The sequence below is a fragment of the Canis lupus genome, chromosome 1 (assembly GCF_003254725.2).
Source record: "Canis lupus dingo isolate Sandy chromosome 1, ASM325472v2, whole genome shotgun sequence".
Taxonomy (NCBI): Eukaryota; Metazoa; Chordata; class Mammalia; order Carnivora; family Canidae; genus Canis; species Canis lupus.
Window position 1 is genome coordinate 57,531,341 of NC_064243.1, and position 18,167 is coordinate 57,549,507.

The window sequence follows — 18,167 nt, forward strand, 5'->3', positions numbered from 1 at the left end:
GGTCAAACCCAAAACCTCAACCCCGGAAACCATTTGGCCTCAATGTTCCCGTTTCGAAGACAACTATACCTTTAAGGGTGCGTGTGTTTGCAGTTTTACAGCCTGGGAATCGATGTCAGACTTTTTGTTGTTTTGAAACTGGGTAATAGCTGGGGTTCAGTGATGCACTGCACCTCTCGGTTGTGGGCCCTCCGTGCTCCCAAGCTCTGCCCCCTCCCTGCCCCCTCACGTCGGGCCCACCACGATTCCCAAAACGCCCTTTCCACCGCCTGACCCAGCCTACCCAACAGCCCTGTCCCGATCCATCCCTAAACTTGCGGGGACGGAGGACTCCCCGGGGACCCCGGGGATTTGTGATGGGAGGAGTGGGGAGCGCTTAGGGGAGGAAAGAGCGTCGCGGGGAGCCCATCCGAGCCGGGACAGAGCTCTCAGGGCACGAAAGAGAACGGTGCGCGCGCTTCACAACTGAAACGCATCCTTTCAACTCTCTAAAACGAAACATAACGTCGTAGCCGCTGTTCTCCTGGTGGAAGAGGAAGCAAAAGTCCTCTCTGACCTCCCTGCATGCCCCAGCACGGTTCCTTCGGCACCAGACACGTCCTCGTCCCAAAAGCTCCCGCAGCTTTAAAGGCCTCCTGCGGGGGAGACCCGGGGCTGCCGAGGGCCGGGGAAGGCCTCCCGGACTCCTCGAAAGCATCGCGCACCGGGAGGAGCCAAGGCAGGGCGCGAGCAGCGCCGACGGAGCGGGTTTGGGTGCGGGGACTCGGAAGAGCGTGTGTCGGGATCGAACTCGAACGGTGCCGAAGGGACGGACCCCGCGGAGCGGACTGGGGGTGTGGGAGCGGGCGCCGGGTCCCAGGAGGTGCGGCGGGCAGTGCTCACCGGCTTCAGCCGCGGCATCCCCCGCCCCCGCCCCGGGGGGAGCTCCTCCGCACCCGCCAGGAGTCTCCGGACTCCCCGGACACCTGTCGGAGCAGACGCGGATCCCCCGGCGGATTCCTGGGGAGAGCGCATCCCTCCCGGCACCCCGCGGAGGCCGAGCCGGCCACTCCCGGGCGCACACGCTCTCCGCCTCGGGCTGGAGCCCGGGGCTCTCCCCAGGACCCCCGCCACCAGGCACCACACTTCCCCAGGTGTGAGCGCCCCTCTCGCCCCCTTCGGCGCTCCCCGCTCCCTCCCCCCCTCTCCGTCTCTCTCGGTCGGTCTCTCGCTCTCTCCAGCTTTAGCCTGGGAATCCTCGGGGCTCAGCACGGAGCTGCGCAGCGCGTCGCCCGCGGGTCCCCCAGCTCGCCGCGGGGGAGCCCCGGGGAAACACGCCGGGAGCCCCCTCGGGCCCGGTCCCCGGCTCCCCATTGGCGCCCCGGTCCCCGCCCCCTCCGCGGCCCGGAGTGGCGTCAGCACGCCAGGCGGGCGTGGGGTTTAAATGCCCACTAGCGGGAGCTCCGGGCGCTTCTATCCCGGAGCGCGGTCGGGGCCGACGTTGCCGGCTGGGAGCGGAGCCTGCGAGCGGGAGCGGGAGCGGGAGCGGGAGCCCGAGCCGCCGAGCGCGCTGCCCGCCGCCGATGACTCGGGAGCTCGGGTGCAAGCGCCGCCCATGCAGCATCTCTGCGCTCCGCGGACCGAGAGTTGATGAAAAACCGCTTAGCCGTCTCCGCTGCGGGGAGCCATGAGCTGTCTGGATGTTATGTACCAAGTCTATGGTCCTCCCCAGCCTTACTTCGCAGCCGCCTACACCCCCTACCACCAGGTACGTGTCTCCTCCCGGCCGCGATCCCGGAGACGGGGGGCGGGGGTCCCCGCTGGCGGGAGCCCCGCCTGGACCCCGAGGTCCGGGGCGTGCTTCCAGCGGGGGAGCCCCGGGGATGCGGGCCTGCCGGCGCTGCCCGCGGGAGGTTGAGCCAACCCCCTTTCAGCCTGTGCACTTGCTCCCTCGGGAAGGCGGCTAAGCGCGTGCCCCGCTCCTGCGGGGAGCAATCGCCCGAGGATCGCGCGAGCTGGACGGTCTCCTTGGAGTTTGTCGGACTCCAGATTCTTCCGTGCGGGTGAGGGGAGATGCGAGCAAAGCTCCCGCAGGGATAACCCAGCTTTGGTCTCAGAGGTGAGAGCGCCGAGAGAACAAAAGCCAAGACGTGCCTCTCTTGCCTCTCTATCAAAAATGCAAAGACCTGCGTTCTCATTCCTGCAAGTTTATCTAAGGAGGAGCTTCCCTCCCCCCCCCGCCCCCCACCACCACCGTTTCAGTTCTCAGGGGATCAGGCCAATTCATTCCCGAACCAGAGAATTCGTTACAAAGGGAACTCGTGAAAGCGTGGGTTTTATAATCTCTGCTCTGCAAAATTCTGGGATTATTGGGGTGCAATTGACCTGGCCGAGGCGAGCTTCAGAGATAATATTTCGCATTTCTATGACCCGAGTGGCTGCATCGGGCTGTCCTGCAGGCCACTGACCCACCTGTAAAGAAGACCACTTAACCCCGTTTCCACAAACTCTTGACGATTTAATTATTCCAATTTCTCTCGTCTCCGGGCTGGGTCTGGGCGACCCAGTTTTTCTTTCCACTTCCTCAGCTGATATTGTAAAAACTGAAGACCGCAGTCCAGCAAAAGAATAAGATCACACACCCAGGGGTCCGTAGGGGTCAGGAACAGGTTCCAGAGTGACGGGCCTGGACTCCAGTCCCAGAGAGAATGAAATATATCCGGACCCCCGGCCCAAGTTTTTAACAATTTTCCTTGCAAATTCAGAATGTCTATTCAAATTTTTTCTGTTGAATTAAGAATGGAAGGAGTAGGCTTTGCTTTTTGCTTTTTTCCTTCTACCTTCCCCCTTTTAAAAATTCCCATCTAGGAGTTTGTTTAGTCTCACAATATTAATTTGGGGGAATCACCAGAGTCCCTCATTATAAGCCAAGCGGAAAGTGGTGGAAGTGGTGATCCTTCTAAGTAACCAGTCTTTTTGGCTTCAGCTTCTGAGATGGCTCCTTCCCAGGCTGGTAATATTGCAAAGAGAGGAAGGAGATGGGTTGGTTTTCTGTCTGTTTGGTCCTTTCTTCTCCCTGACCCTGCACCAACCTATTCCATTAAGATCTCTGTTCAGTTTTGCATGATCAGCCCACTTTGAGGCCATCTCTGCCTTCGTAAATGCGTTAGCACTGCATTCAGCCTATTGCCCATTTCTAAGAAAATATTTCAGCAGCTACACTCGGCTTTTAGAATCACTACCGGACAGTCACAATTTACCCAACCTCACAGCTAAGATCTTCTTCTTCCTTCCTTCTCCTTACTTGTTTCCTCAATGGGCATAGAGACGCCGAGGGTTCTATCCTCATAGCCCACTTACTCAAAAGATGATCTCTTTAAAAACAGCGATAGACTTTTAAGTGGACAATTTATGGGCGACCAAACAAATATCAAGTTGCACTTATTAACATGATCCATGTCAGGATGTTATTCCACATTTTTACCCCACAAGATTCTTTCCTAAATGGAACTATCTCACACCTCCTTGGCAGTTTTTCTTTTACATTCCTGGCTATGTGGCGTGGATTTGGGTATTTTCAAGCTCCATCAGGATAATGCTTAAATCTTGCATCTTGTGCATCTGCCCTGGATTCTTAGGCAGGGGACATTCAGGCCCTAACTGGACTTGGGTGCCCTTTATCCTTGGAGCCTGATTTTAAAAATATATCTGCCCTGAGCCTGGCTTTGCGGTCAAACTCAGCTCATATCCTGGCATCTTCTGGGATTTTTCCCCCTGACATCTTCAGAGAGCTTTCCCTGTGGTCTGGCAGCAAGTCTGGGGAGACGGAGACACCAAGGAGGGCAATCCGCCTCTCAGAAGCTCACCGGGTTACTGACCATAGGGCTTAGGCCTGGTTCCTGGGGCGGGGGGGCCCTCTTCCCATACCTTAGAGATCTGAAGGAGTGGAGTGGGAACCCAGTTTGCCATCTCTTTTGAAAGTGACCTCTCTGTTCTTTCTCTCTTTGAGCAGAAACTAGCCTATTACTCCAAAATGCAGGAAGCCCAAGAGTGCAACGCCAGCCCCAGCAACAGCACCGGCAGCGGCAGCTCCTCCTTTTCCAGCCAAACTCCAGCCAGTATCAAAGAGGAAGAAGGCAGCCCAGAGAAAGAGCGCCCACCAGAGGCGGAGTACATCAACTCCCGCTGCGTCCTCTTCACCTATTTCCAGGGGGACATCAGCTCGGTGGTGGACGAGCACTTCAGTAGGGCCTTGAGCCAGCCTAGCAGCTATTCCCCGAGCTGTACGAGCAGCAAAGCACCCAGGAGCTCCGGGCCCTGGCGGGGTGAGTAAAGGGCCTGCTGCTGGGCGCCGGGAGAGAGGCTTCTTGGCCTGGGGCCCACCTACGTGGGGGAGGGGGGCCGCCCGAGGAAAGGCAGCGGAAGGAATACTGGGCTGCCTATAGGAGGTGAGAAGGGGCCTATGGGGTGGGCAAGTAAAAGGAAGGAAGGAAAACAAAATTTCTCCTTGAAGAGACAGGACAGAGCAGTGACCTAGAAAAAACACTAGCCTTGGAATTGGGAGACCTGGGTTTTCCTGTTGGCCCTACCACTCCCTAGCACTATGACCTTGGGCAAGTCTCTTAACCTCTGTGAGGTCACTCTATTTACTGGTCTCTAAAATTAGAATAATACCCGCCCTCTTAACTATCCCTGGAGATGGCAGTAAGGACAGATAGAAAAATGTATGTAAACATGCTGTGGGAATGCGAGGTTCCCAACACTCTCCCAAGGCACAAGGAAGATCTTCATCTACAACAACTTTCAGGACACTTAGTTCCTGAAAATTTGCCCAGAGGAAAAAGTCCTAGACCCCACTGTAAGCAAAACCTGCTGAAGAATGTCTCTTAAAATTTATATATGCTTTTTTTTTTTTTTGCCATGTTTCTATTACCTAGGAAATCTTGAAGCAGAAAATGTCTTTCAGTGACCAAAGAAATAAAAATTTAGGTACAGCCAAAACATCTCTAAGAGTTTTCCCCAAACACATCCCCTCTTTATTGTTCTACTCATCTCACAAAGCACTGCTTTATCTAGCCTGGGACAATGATTTATTGGTCAAGCCAACTAAATCTCCCTTCTCTTCTGAAATCTCAATCTCCTTTTATTTCCAAGACAAGGGTGGGGGTAACTCTTCGATAAACATTCTCACTAAACTTAATTTCTGATGTGAACCAAGCTGAGAAATGAGGACTTTGTTATAAAAAGGAAAACCAATATGGGAGGGGGAATGACAACCCTCACCCTCTCTTTTTTTCCTTAAGAGTGTGTGACACTTTGTGTAAGCCTTGCCTAGACAAGATCTCAAATCATTAGTTTTGAATACAGAACATTCTTTTGATTCTCCAGTCGCCTAAATGTGTTTAACAGGAAGACTGTTCACAACATAAATTGCATTTTCACCGCATTTTTAATTCTGTAGTATGTGATGCAGATGCCTTCCCCAGAGGAGGTGCTAAGTCAAGGCCTCTGGAATTAAATATCTTTCTTTCCCGCCCTTCCCACTACAGGTGACAAATTTGATCTATGTGCTGTTCTCTTAAAATGCTTCCCGGTTGGAGGAGTCAACCGTGATATTGGCAATAATAATAATAATTATTATTATTATTCCTGGCGTCCACACTTTAAGGAACCAGTGTTAACTAATTAAAACTTAAAAGATCTGTCCCTGTGTGTCCCTCTGCAAATAATACAGCTGCCCTTTTAATAGGTCTAGTTTACTCTTTTGCTTGAGTTCTTGGAAAAAAAAATATTTGAAAGAAGGTTTCTAGAAAGGAGGCTAATAATAGCAAGACTTTGAAATATGTCGATGGACTTCCAGTCTATCAGAGGCCTTGGAGGGGCACATTTTCTGGAGCTGGGGAGGCTGAAACGCGAGAGGGGGTAGTGGAATCGCGAGGCGGCTGACCAAGAGTGGGAAGAAGTATCTTTAGCTTGGGGAGAGGCTGCGGGCTGGGACCGGGAGCAAGACCGCGTCTACCCCCCAGCCAGCAGAGCCTGGAGTCGGGGGACCCGCTCTCCACCCCAAAACTGGAGTTGAGGAGGGGGGGGTGTCTCCGGCCTCTTCCTCTCCCAGTGCGTCCTGGGGTGTGCGCTCTGGAGATTCCGTGGAAGCGGCCCTCCTTCCCAAAGGGTTCCCCCCACTTTGCCGGGCCCGTAACCTGGAATTCTCAGGCTGCAGCATCTCGTGCCCCTCCCCGCCCCGCGCGCGCCCCGAAAGGCGCCGCCCCAGAGCCGCGCCGGGGGGTCCGCGCCCCCCGCGCCCCGCGCGCCCCGCGCGTTCAGCTCCCCCGCGGGCGGGGTGGGCGCTTCCCCGGCCCCGCGGTGACGCGCCCCTCTCTTCCTTTGCTCCCCCCGCCCCGCCGGCCCGCAGACGGCTCCTTCCCGATGAGCCAGCGCAGCTTCCCCGCCTCCTTCTGGAACAGCGCGTACCAGGCACCGGTGCCCGCGCCGCTGGGCAGCCCGCTGGCCGCCGCGCACTCGGAGCTGCCCTTCGCCGCCGCCGACCCCTACTCGCCGGCCGCGCTGCACAGCCACCTGCACCAGGGCGCGGCCGAGCCCTGGCACCACGCGCACCCGCACCACGCGCACCCGCACCACCCGTACGCGCTGGGCAGCGCGCTGGGCGCCCAGGCCGCCGCCTACCCGCGGCCCGCCGCCGTGCACGAGGTCTACGCGCCGCACTTCGACCCGCGCTACGGGCCGCTGCTGATGCCCGCGGCCTCCGGGCGCCCCGCCCGCCTCGCGCCCGCCCCGGCGCCCGCGCCCGGCAGCCCGCCCTGCGAGCTCTCCAAGGGCGAGCCGGCCGGCGCCGCGTGGGCCGCGCCCGGGGGACCCTTCGCCAGCCCCGCGGGGGACGTGGCCCAGGGGCTGGGACTCAGCGTGGACTCAGGTAAGCGGGAGAGGGAGCTTGGCCTCCCCGGACCCCTCCTGCCCTGTGTCCGACCCTGGGCTGAGCCCCGGACGCCCCTAAGCTCCCCTTGGAGACCCCAGTGACCTTGTGGCCCGCAGGGCTTCCGCAGACAGGTGGCCCAGTGTCATCGGTGTGGGCAGAATGGCAAAGAGGGGCACTGCCCTAACCTGGCTGGAAAATATAAGAGGATTCCCCCAAAAAATTTTGAATAAATAAATAAGTATGAATAAATGAGTAATCCGCTGGAAAGGTTCTAGCTCTGCGCTGTTCAATCCTGTAACCGCCAGCCACGGGTACCTGTTGAGCCCTTGCAACGTGGCTAGGACGAACTGGGATGTGCTGTACGTGCATAATACACACTGGATTTCAAAACTGTGTGCGAGGAAAAAAAATGTAAAATTCATCTCACCAGTATTTTTATGTTGATTGCATGTTGGAATACTTTCGACACATTGAACACATCAGGTCAAATAAACTATATTGCCAAGATTAATGCTCACCTGGTTCTTTTTACTTGTTTCCAATGTGGCTGCTAGAAAATTTAGAGTTATGCCTGTGGCTCCCATTGTTGTTTTTATTGGACAGCGCTGATCTAGAGGACCTAGAGCTAAGAGTGTAGTTCAGGATCTTCTGCCTTCTGGGGGAGGGAGGGGGCGGTATTGTCTCCTAGTGACAGTTCTAAGGAAGGAAAAATGTGATTCTCATATCAGCCGAATAACCAAATTAAACAAGTCTCTTAAAATGTAAAGCTTAAAGAGAATGTGATTTCGATGAATATATCGAGTTCCTGGTTTAACGAGTTGCATTCGAAAGGGACATTCGAATAAGGGTTTACTCTTCTGCTTCCTTTATTTTTAGGGCAGAACCCCAAAATGATTATACTATAAATGCAATTGTTGGCTTGTAGTCTTGCCCACCCGCCCTTCCTTCAGGTGAAGATTTGACATTTCTGTTTGCTTCGCTTTTACTTCCATTCATGCCCTTTAGAAGAATTCTGTGACATTCACAATAAAACAGTGGTGTTTGTCTTTTTCTCTTTCCTTAAATACCTGTGCCTTCCCGCCCCCAATCCCTTCTCTCTCCCTCTCTTCGCTCTGTCTCTCTCCCTCTCCCTCTTTCTTTTGTTTTCTCTCTGTTTTCAGGTTTGCAGCCTCAGGACAAAAGCAAAGATCTGTACTGGTTTTAGACAGCCCACCTTGCTCCCCGTAGGTCTCTGCATAGCGCAATTGGTGACTCTCAGAGCTGGAATCAGAGTGGGTTTGTAACAGCTTCTGATCTTGGTTTGCAGCTCGTCGTTATTCCCTCTGTGGTGCGTCCCTCCTGAGCTGATCTGCTGACCCCGGGTTCCCCCTTCCCTTTCCCTTCCGACCAGCCACGGAGGCTCAGCATCTGGGCCTCTCACTTCATGGATGAGGACACGGGGGAAGGCAGAGACTTCAAACTTCTCCGTGTATTGAGAAAACCAAAACATACATCTACAGAAGTTTTGTCTAACAATAATTCCTTCCGCGGAAAGAGCAGATCCAAAGACTCTGAATCATGTTACAAGCCTTCCGGGCAGATCACTGGAAATATCTGCAGTGATCTCACTTAGGTGATATGATGCCATAAGTTTTCTTGAAAAGAGGAGGGGGGAAAAAGGGACTTTTTTTGGTGTGAATATTTTTTATGCTGATGTGAATTATGTCATTAAGTGGTGTGACCATATAGCACTACTGATGTCAGTATCCTCACATTTAAAATGTATTTGTATTTGCATCGAAGACTGTGGTAGAGAAGTAAGAGGCCACTTCCTTCTTCCTCACCTCATAGCCTCCAGCTCCCTTCATGCCCACTCCCTCTCTGCAACACCCACTCCAGACACAAAGACACACTTTTCATTTGGACTGTGAACATGGAAGCCTCAGCCTAAATGTGAGTGGCAAGTGGCTTATCTGAAGCCACCTGCCCAAGTCTTACTGAAATGCAGCTGTTGTAAGGACAACTGTTTGAAAACTCCAGAAATACATCGACCAAGGTGGCACTTCCCAGTGTTTGGCACAACAATTGCAATAGCACTGGATCTATTTTATATATGTGTGTGTGTGTGTGTAGATATATATCCTATTTTTTACGAGGAACATTTTACGATGAAAGAAGAAACTCTTCTCTGCCTTCTCCTACAAATTCCATCTCTCCTTCCATCCTCCTCTGGATGAAAAAAAAAAAAAGCAGCAAGGAACCCCAACTGCCTCCATGAAGAAGAACCAGGAATCGCCACAAGGGGAAGAAATGTCCATGGAGTCTCCAATACCTCGAATATTCCTCTCAGTCTCTATGGTCACTTTTTGGTCACTTTAATTTTGGCACAGGGGAAGGGGTCCACGGGTGGGCAAAGCTGCAGGTGACGAGGAAGAAGAAATGAACAGTAAAGATGTCTCTTTACTACAGGGTCGCTGTGTTATTTCATAAAAAGAAAATAAATGTCTTAGTCTTTCTCTAGTGGAATAAAATAATTTATAGTAGTACAATCTGATGTCAGTAACTAATGTTCCATTAATTATATATATATATACATATATATATATGTGTGTGTATATATATATATATACACACACACATATATATAGTGCTTTTTGGTTTTCCCAAGTGTTTGCCATTCTGTGAAACCCATTCACCCTTTGCCACCTCGCATCAACCCCAGAAGTGAGAAGTTAGGTATCCCACCTCTGTTTCACACATGTGAAAATTGTGGCCAGCAGAAGCCCACGGCTTCCCTGTCCAACATTCACTGGGTTGAAAGTAGAGATGGTACTAAAAGCACGACCTGGACACTGTTCAGTCAGGAACACATTTATTACTCTCCAGAAGAGACTTGTTGTTCCTTCTTCAATTCCAGACTCTTAGGGCAGTAGTCAGTTTTAAAAGTGTCTTTGAAACATTGGTGATATTACATTTTCATAAACTAGGCTAAGAAACCAAACCTACCAGTAGGCAAAAAAATAAATAAATAAATAAATAAATAAATAAATAAATAAATAAATATTTTTTAAAAAAATTTTTTAGAAAGGAAGGAAGAAAGAGATTGATTATTAAGAAACTAATGGTCTTTTCTCTTAATTTCCTCTTGATGCCAACATTGTGTTCATTCACTGAAGGGCCCAAAAGAAATGTTTTGTGTTCTGTTCAAATTGCCCTTCTAGGTTGTTAAAGCATAAAAAGAGTCCGAATCTTGACCTCTGTTATAACATGAGAAACAAACCCAATTTATCTTGGATAATAGTCTCAAGAGTTGGGGGCAGTAAGGGACCTTACTCGGAGTATGGCTTAGCGGAGCCACCCATCCCCTCTTTCTATCATTTTGGTAGCTGTGAAGTAGATTATGATCATCCCAAGATCCTATGCCTGGTTTTGCTTATATGGAAGGTACTCTCTGATTATGCGGCATCGGATGTGATGGCACTACAAATAACCAATGCTGAGTGTTCATCAGACCCTAGTCAGAGGGCTTCGTATGCAGGTTAACTCATTTAAGTCTCTTTCCAGTGAGACAACTGAAGCTCACAGAGGAGAAGTAAGTTGCCTAGTCACAGCCAGTAAGTGGCAGAGCCAGGATGCCAACCCAGGCAGCCTGGACGCAGAGACCGCCCTGTTACCCACCCACCACACTAGCTGCCCGTCCTCTTCTGACTTGCCTTGGGCGGCTCAACTTTGGGTTTACTTTCTCCTCCACAGTTGATGAATAAGGAAGGGGAAAGAGGCAGGGCAGCAAAGGCTGCCACACCACGGACCTTCCAGAATCCCTGGTCTCAAAGGAGCCATCACAGGATATTTTCACACCTCTTCATCAAATGATACTATCTATAGACCATTCAGTCAGATGCAGATCTCCACTCTTCTCCAGGAGGGAATTATTATTGCTTCTCTTATTAATTCATTTCACTATTTACCAGACTTCACTGCTCTGAAGCTCTTCACACCCAACCCGACCAAGTCGTGTAAGACTTAGCCTGAGGTTTGGACATCGAAGCAATAACTAAAATTAACTCTGGACTTCTCTGTGGATTTTGTTAATCCATGTTCCACTGGCACGGATCACTAGCATATACCAGCATAAATAAAATGCATTGCGTTCCAGCTCGCTTTTTAGAATTTGCCACTGAGTACGCAGTGGAAGAAGAAAGCACAGCAGTGCATTCTTTGCTGGCCACAGTGTCCAGACAGTCCCCACCAGAGAAACCGTGCCCACGCTGCACTGCGTTAGCACACTCACAAGATCTCTGCTCAGAACCCGGTGGGAGCGTTTTCCCAGCCACAGGGTTCTGGTTACTGAAGCCTCTCCCCTGAGCCGCATCTGACCCGAATATCAGGTTGCTGGTGAGGAGACCCATTCACTGGAACTGGCTTCTGGGGCAGTCCTGAACAGACCATCCAGGCTGCTGAGCCGGGCTCTGGTGACCTGGCACCCGGGCTACCAGGATGACAGCATTTCCCTCCGTGTTGGACGTTCCCAAAGTAGAAATGCAAGACGACCCAGAACGATAATGATTCTGTCTGTGTAGTAAGAGCCTCAGAGAGGGCTTTGGAGAATTAGAGGTCCCAACTGACATGCTCTAGGCCTCACCCGACTCACGCAAAATATGAATGCCCGTGCCTGTCTTGTTAACATTCACGCAATGATGCAGATTGGAGATTGGTTGATGAAAAGACATTGGGGGCAATGAGGGATCACAGGGGGCAGAGGCACACATGACGTTTCCACATGTGTTCTACGTGGTCCGGGGGCCTGAGAGAAAGCTAAGCTTCTCCTCTACTCATCCCCGCTGGCACCAGCGCCCTCCTCCTGCAGCTCTCCCTGTGCTTGGCCCAGGCCCAGGGAGAGGTGATGAAAAGGGGAGAGACAGCTCTCCGCCACCAAGTAATCCTTCTGCCGATTGCCCTCTGGCTGAGAACTCAGTCACCCAACTTCAGGGAACTCTATCTGCTCTGCTCCTCTAGTTTAAAAGGAGTTGCCATCCTGTCTCCTCTCCCCCTTTGAAGTTCTATTTCAATGTGTGGCAAATTCTAGCAATGACTTAAGATTGATTTGGGCCTGGATGGGAAGGAGGGCAGAGGTGGAGGGACGTTAGGACTTAGATCCCCTGACTGGAAGCTTCTCTTGCCACTCTTTCTGGGTAAGTACAGCTCTTTCTGTGCCCTTTTAATCAGAGGAAGCGACTCTTAAGATCAATTTAACCTCCGGTTTGCTCAGAATCGTAAACCCTGGGCTTAGGTGCAGGCGCCCATATCCTTTCTATCAAAATAAACAGATTTTTTTTTTTACATTTAGTAATTGATTATTTTGGGGTTGGAGGAGATTTAAAAAATAAGACTTGGACAAACTGCTTTCCCTGTAAATGCTACTTCTATAAATTGCATTTTAAATGTAAGTCCTACGGTATCAAAGCATGAAAGGCAAATTGAAAGATATTTTAAAAGACTTTAAAAATAAATGAAACCAAAAAAACGTAAGATTCCTTTATAAAACTGCTAACACTCTGTCGATAACATGCCTACAAATAACTCACCTTATGATCATACTTATCAATGTCCAGACTCTATATATCCCATTTTCCTTGCAAGATTTTTATTTATTTTTATTTTTTTCTTGCAAGATTTTTAGAATTTATTATTATTCATTATCTATTACATATTCCTAAAATCTGGAGTAAAGGAATAAATGTCCTGAAGGCAGTATCATTATTAGATGTGCTGTTTGCACATAACTGAAGTTTTGACGTGTGCACAAGCTATAGGATTAAGCAAACGTGAATTTTACATTTCCTGAAACCCAGGTTTCCTCCTCTCTCATGAATAAATGAAACTCTAATAATATAAATATGGTACCCTTGCAATAGAATCTATCTACAGATTTCTCTCCCTCTCTCTCTCTCTCTCTCTCTCGCAGGCCTAAAGGGAAATCAGAGACACCATGCCCTCAGACAGGCACAGACACAAATGATTATTCTCACTTGACAGACCAACTGTACTGCTCTTTCCTTGTATTTCACTCCAGCCCCAGAGGGCTGGATCAGGAAAGAGACACTTGATAGCTGCTGGTTCCGTGGTTGAAATATTTGTGAAGTTAACGCATAATCTGAAAGCAGAAGCTAATAAATTATAGGGTGCTAATTGGAGCTGGAGTGGAGCTGTCAATCATGTTTCCCTAAACACAGAGAGACCCTCATACCCTAAAAAGGCAAAGCAGCCTTCAGGAACAGCGCCCAGTTGTTTGCAGCCTTGACCCGCACTGCAGTAGAAACATCGAGTCCAGGCAGAGTGGCCTCTGGTAGAGTCAGCAGAGGTGGTTCTGCTAATCCAAGCTCACTTTAAGAAGAGAGACAGATTCTCTTTTAGGGGGAAAGAGTAAAATACTTTTACTAAAGAATTACTGTTTAAAGAAACATACTGTTTACAGAAATATATATATATATATATATACACACACACACATACATATGTATGGTAGTTGATGAAAGAACTATATATGTGTACATATATATATACACATATCGAATTTACTAGAATAATTATTACTTTGGTGAAACATTACCCTTTATTTGGAATTTCTCACTTTCTAAAACAAGTTTAACTCAATGAGAGAAAAATCTAAAGGTCTCCACAATCGTGTCATGTTGACCTCAAGCTGTAGTATCTCTGTGAGCTTTCTGATGTACTCTTAAGGAACTAAGCTCCTCTAGAACAAAAATAAGACATCCAAATTTCCATTGCCTTACTGGAATTCATTTATTTCCTCCTTAAAAAGCAGCAGCAGCATAGTTCTCATTCTTTTGTTTTGTTCTTATAAACTCCTAGAAATCTCTGGTTCTACTCATCTCCCACTATTTCAAATGGCTGACATGATTTTGCTCAAACAATCCTCCTCTGTTCCATTTCCTATCAAAACGGTATAAATCAATAAATATGTGATTATTACACAGGAGACAATTTAGGTTAAAGGTAAACAAAAAATAATAAAATAAATAAATAAATAAAAAATAAAGGTAAACCAGATTTTTGGAAAACAAAACTAAAGAATTAACATTTTTTGATTTCTACTCAGTATTTGCATGACTCTCACGATCGAGTTACCAGGCAGAAATTTTTATCAGCATTTACTGATAGAGTATGTGCTTTGGTCTCTATGTGTATTTACAACTGGTAAAATACTCTTATAACTTGGAAACTTCTTCCGCATACTTCAAAAAAAAAAAATAGTTCTCACTCAGGAAAAGCAAATCATGTATGTTAAAATTCTACACACACAATGGCTCAAAACAACAATTATAATTGATGGGAATGTCATAAGTTTGTTTCTTTTCTGGCTAATTCTCACTGCTACAGCCTTGCCCTTATTTTTGGCAACTCTATAATTCACCCTAGTGCCAATAACAGCACTATCAAGAAATGGGATGGAAAACAAAAATATATATTTTGTGGTCGTTGCCATTTATTTTCACTAGATACAATCATTTCTTTTTTCTTCATCTACCACATTTTACGCAGTGTGTAATGCATCCCAGAAAATAATTGGATATTTTGTCACCTAATATCCTATGACTTTTTTTTATATCATACCTGCTTTTTTAGTGGAAGTTTCTGGTATCTTTGGAAGCACTGCTGAAAACTTTTGTATTATTAGTGACATCCCACCTTGTTTGGTGGAGTGGGAAAATTCTGTTTTTATTTCAGGCAATTTCTCCTCCATACCCAGAAACTGACAGAAAGGCATTGACAGACTTTTGGTAAGAAACATAGAGAACAAAGCCTATGATATTTGTACTTCCTTGTTCAAAGATTCCTCAGAACCCTTTGTGTGTGTGTGTGTGTGTGTGTGTGTGCGCACGCACGCTGGCACTTTTTTAAGGGAAAAAGAAAAGTCTAGGGAAATGTCAGATTTATACCCTGAGGGGAAACCACACTGAAGTTGTATTCAATTGGAATTGATGAGAAGGAAAATTATTCATAATTTTATGCGTAACAGTTGCAAACTATGTAGTTAATAAATAAAAATGGATAATACTGACACCTTCATCTTGCATTGATGTTTGAGATGTCTAGTTCTTTGATGTTTAAGGAATGATGTTATCATAAATAAGACTGAAAAATTTGGGGTGCTTGAGTGGCTCAGTCAGTTGGGCATCTACCTTCCGCTCAGGTCATGATCCCGGCCTCCTGGAATTGAACCTGAATCAGGCTTCCTGTTCAGTGGGGAGTCTGCTTCTCCCTCCCCCTGCTCTTGTGCTCTTGCACACTCTTTCTCTCCTTCTCATATAAATAAATAAAGTCTTTTAAAAAATTGAAAAATCCACAGTGGGAATATTGCCACCTCCCTTTTTTTGCTTGAGATATAAAATGTACTGACACTGAAAAAGAAACATAAACAATGCTTCTCAGTTATGTATCAGGCTGCAGGTTAATATGGGCTTTAGGTCTTGGGAGAAAGAGAAAGTATAGATACCACTGAATCTCCCTGTATTACAGAACAGCAATAAGGGCAATACATTAAGTGTTAAAATAAAACAAAATTATACAGTTTCGTCGTATACACTTTTTCAGATCCTAAAAGCTTAAGGCTACATTTTTTTTACTACTGCTATTTTAGAATGTAAATTTCATTTTTGTCACCTCCTGTATTGGAGGTATTTCTAATTTGAACTCAATTACATATCCTGTATTCATTTTCTTCTTAATATAATCAGAAAAGTTCTAAAAGGGGCATGATAGAAAATACTTTGTATGTTGTCTTTTCATTTTCTGATCTAGTTCTTGTGTTTTCTTGTCCTGTAAATCCATATCAATGCTCAGAATGAAGTTAGAGCTATCTTGTCCCGGTTTTCAAGGAGACATCAAACTCACCATCAGATGATTTCAGCTCAACAGTACACAATCTAGAAATTAGCCGGGTACCTACACACAATTCTAGTTGACTGTTCTGGGTTAGAGCAGTGTGCAACATTTTTCTCATACTCCACAGAAGGTTCCTTTCAAATTCCTACCTCCCATTGTGTTAGAAAACCTTCATTCTAACTACCCTGCTATCCAAATGCCATCTGTTTTCCAAAGTCTAGCATAAGTCTTGCCTCTTGCACAGCAGAAGCTTTGTCTCCACACCAGATCCACTGCGTATTCTCACCTTTATCGGGACTCTCGCCACCTAACGTCTGTGCCGCTTACCTGGCATTTATTTTATAACCTCTTGGGACAAAAGTTCAGGATTTCAGAGTTGCAGTAACCCTAAAGATCATCGCATTCACTCTTATTTATAATATTCTTTACCCCCTTAACTGGATATTAAATACATTGAGCAGGTGCCACCAATTATTGTGAAAAGCACACACAAAATGCTGCATTAATTTTTTTAGATTTTGTTATGTGCAAACAAATTTAAAAATATAAGTTGAGCTGAGGTTTGGCATAAAAGTCAAAAAAATAAATAAATAAATAAAAACTGTCTGGAAGCCTGCTTCAGTAAAGAAAATCTTCTTACTAAACGGAGTGGGGAGAGGTTTGCCACTTAGCAGGAGCTGGTTAGAATCAAATATCATTTTCCTGCACTTGTATCCCACTCCTTGTGCTCAAGACATCATTTCCACAATTGGCCTCTCTTCTCCCTGCATCATCGGTTGGCCCACTCTCCTGGAGCATTCCCACTCATGTAAAACAGGCTGCAATATTCTTGCCTTTAAAAACAAAAAAACAGAAACAAACTCCCTTGACCCTATCTCCTTCCAGTTACTTCTGTGTTCCCTTTAAATGACAAAATGCCTTTACATGAGTCACCTTCTTGCTCTCTCCATTAGCTTACTCATTTTCCTTTTACCCACTCTAATTTAGCTTCCACTACACACACACTTGTCAAGGCCACCGGCTAGCTCCATATGTCCAAACCTGAAGATCTGTTCAGATCACTTCTCAGTACTCCTTCTATCTGTCTCATCAGTAGGGTGATACAGCAGTTAAGATGCTCTGATAAGCAGATGTCAAGACACAGACCATGTACCGGAGGCCTTATTAGTGTGTTCTAGTAAAGATGCTACCTCTGGCATAGTAACTGTAACCGGACCTCTACTTGGTTTAACTCATGGGACACAAGTCATTCTCCAAGATCCACACAGTTCCTGCAGGAGCTCTGGTGAAGTAAACAGAGATATGATAGGAGCCATGAACCCTTATAACCTTAAGATCCTTTTTTTAAAATAATAAATTTATTTTTTATTGGTATTCTATTTGCCAACATTCAGAATAACACCCAGTGCTCATCCCGTCAAGTGCCCCCCTCAGTGCCCGTCACCCATTCACCCCCACCCCCTGCCCTCCTCCCCTTCCACCACCCCTAGTTCATTTCCCAGAGTTAGGAGTCTTTCATGTTCTGTCTCCCTTTCTGATATTTCCTACCCATTTCTTCTCCCTTCCCCTCTATTCCCTTTCACTATTATTTATATTCCCCAAATGAATGAGACCATATAATGTTTGTCCTTCTCCGATTGACTTACTTCACTCAGCATAATACCCTCCAGTTCCATCCACATTGAAGCAAATGGTGGGTATTTGTCGTTTCTAATGGCTGAGGAATATTCCATTGTATACATAGACCACATCTTAAGATCCTTAATGATGGCACTAACCATTGTCATCTCCTGGTTTTCGACTTTATGGTTAACTTTGTTTTGACGTGGTTAAGGGAAGGAAAAGAGGAGGGAGGCAGTTTCAGAGGTTTCCGCTTGGCCTGACGACTGTTAAGAGGAGAAAGAAGGGAGCATTGGAAAGGAAGAGCCTCAGATTGCAGTGCAATTCTGGATAGGTCTTAGCTAACCTAAAAGGGAGCCCCCACATTAAAATGGCCTGTTAGTAGCCAATAACGTCCACATCAGAAAGGAATGGTCCATTTCTAGTACTTCTCTGCATTCAGTCATGGGAGGGAAACCCAAGGGAAGTATGGCCTGGCATAAAAGTCACAGTAGATCTGAAGGTACAGCAGCTGGAAGTGTCAATTAGCTGTGCTCCCCACAGCAGGTTCTCTCGAAAGATGATCTAAACATCACACCTCCACATCCACCACAGGGGACCATATAATTTATGGTCTGAATAAGATCACTTTTAAGTGTGAAAGGGGCACTGGTAGTAATTAAGCCAGGGCCAAAGCATAAACTGGGACTATCCTGGGCAAACTGGTGCATATGGCTTCCTTGCCTGTCAATAATATTTGATACAGTTC

At 47.3% G+C, this 18,167-nt stretch overlaps 1 protein-coding gene across 2 annotated transcripts; it reads left to right on the top strand.

The window, feature by feature from the left end:
* The first annotated feature begins 1,444 nt into the window (after nucleotides 1-1,444).
* Nucleotides 1,445-9,441, top strand: VGLL2 (vestigial like family member 2). 2 transcript variants are annotated; one of them, XM_025422833.3, is made up of 4 exons: nucleotides 1,445-1,747; nucleotides 3,992-4,304; nucleotides 6,392-6,910; nucleotides 8,220-9,441. In XM_025422833.3, exons 1-4 carry the CDS (start codon nucleotides 1,667-1,669, stop codon nucleotides 8,258-8,260), a joined length of 954 nt encoding a protein of 317 aa, XP_025278618.1. In that variant the 5' UTR covers nucleotides 1,445-1,666; the 3' UTR covers nucleotides 8,261-9,441. The 2 variants fall into 2 exon arrangements, with proteins under 2 accessions (XP_025278618.1, XP_035565797.1); XM_035709904.2 differs by lacking the exon at nucleotides 6,392-6,910.
* The last annotated feature ends 8,726 nt before the right edge of the window (nucleotides 9,442-18,167 follow it).

What these genes read in the sequence shown, in the direction of transcription:
- VGLL2 (XM_025422833.3), top strand. Translation starts at nt 1,667, where the DNA reads ATGAGCTGTCTGGATGTTATGTACCAAGTCTATGGTCCTCCCCAGCCT. An exon ending in GAGCTCCGGGCCCTGGCGGG is followed by an intron (nt 4,305 to 6,391) that starts GTGAGTAAAGGG and finishes GCCGGCCCGCAG; the next exon opens with ACGGCTCCTTCCCGATGAGC. An exon ending in GGGACTCAGCGTGGACTCAG is followed by an intron (nt 6,911 to 8,219) that starts GTAAGCGGGAGA and finishes CTTGGTTTGCAG; the next exon opens with CTCGTCGTTATTCCCTCTGT.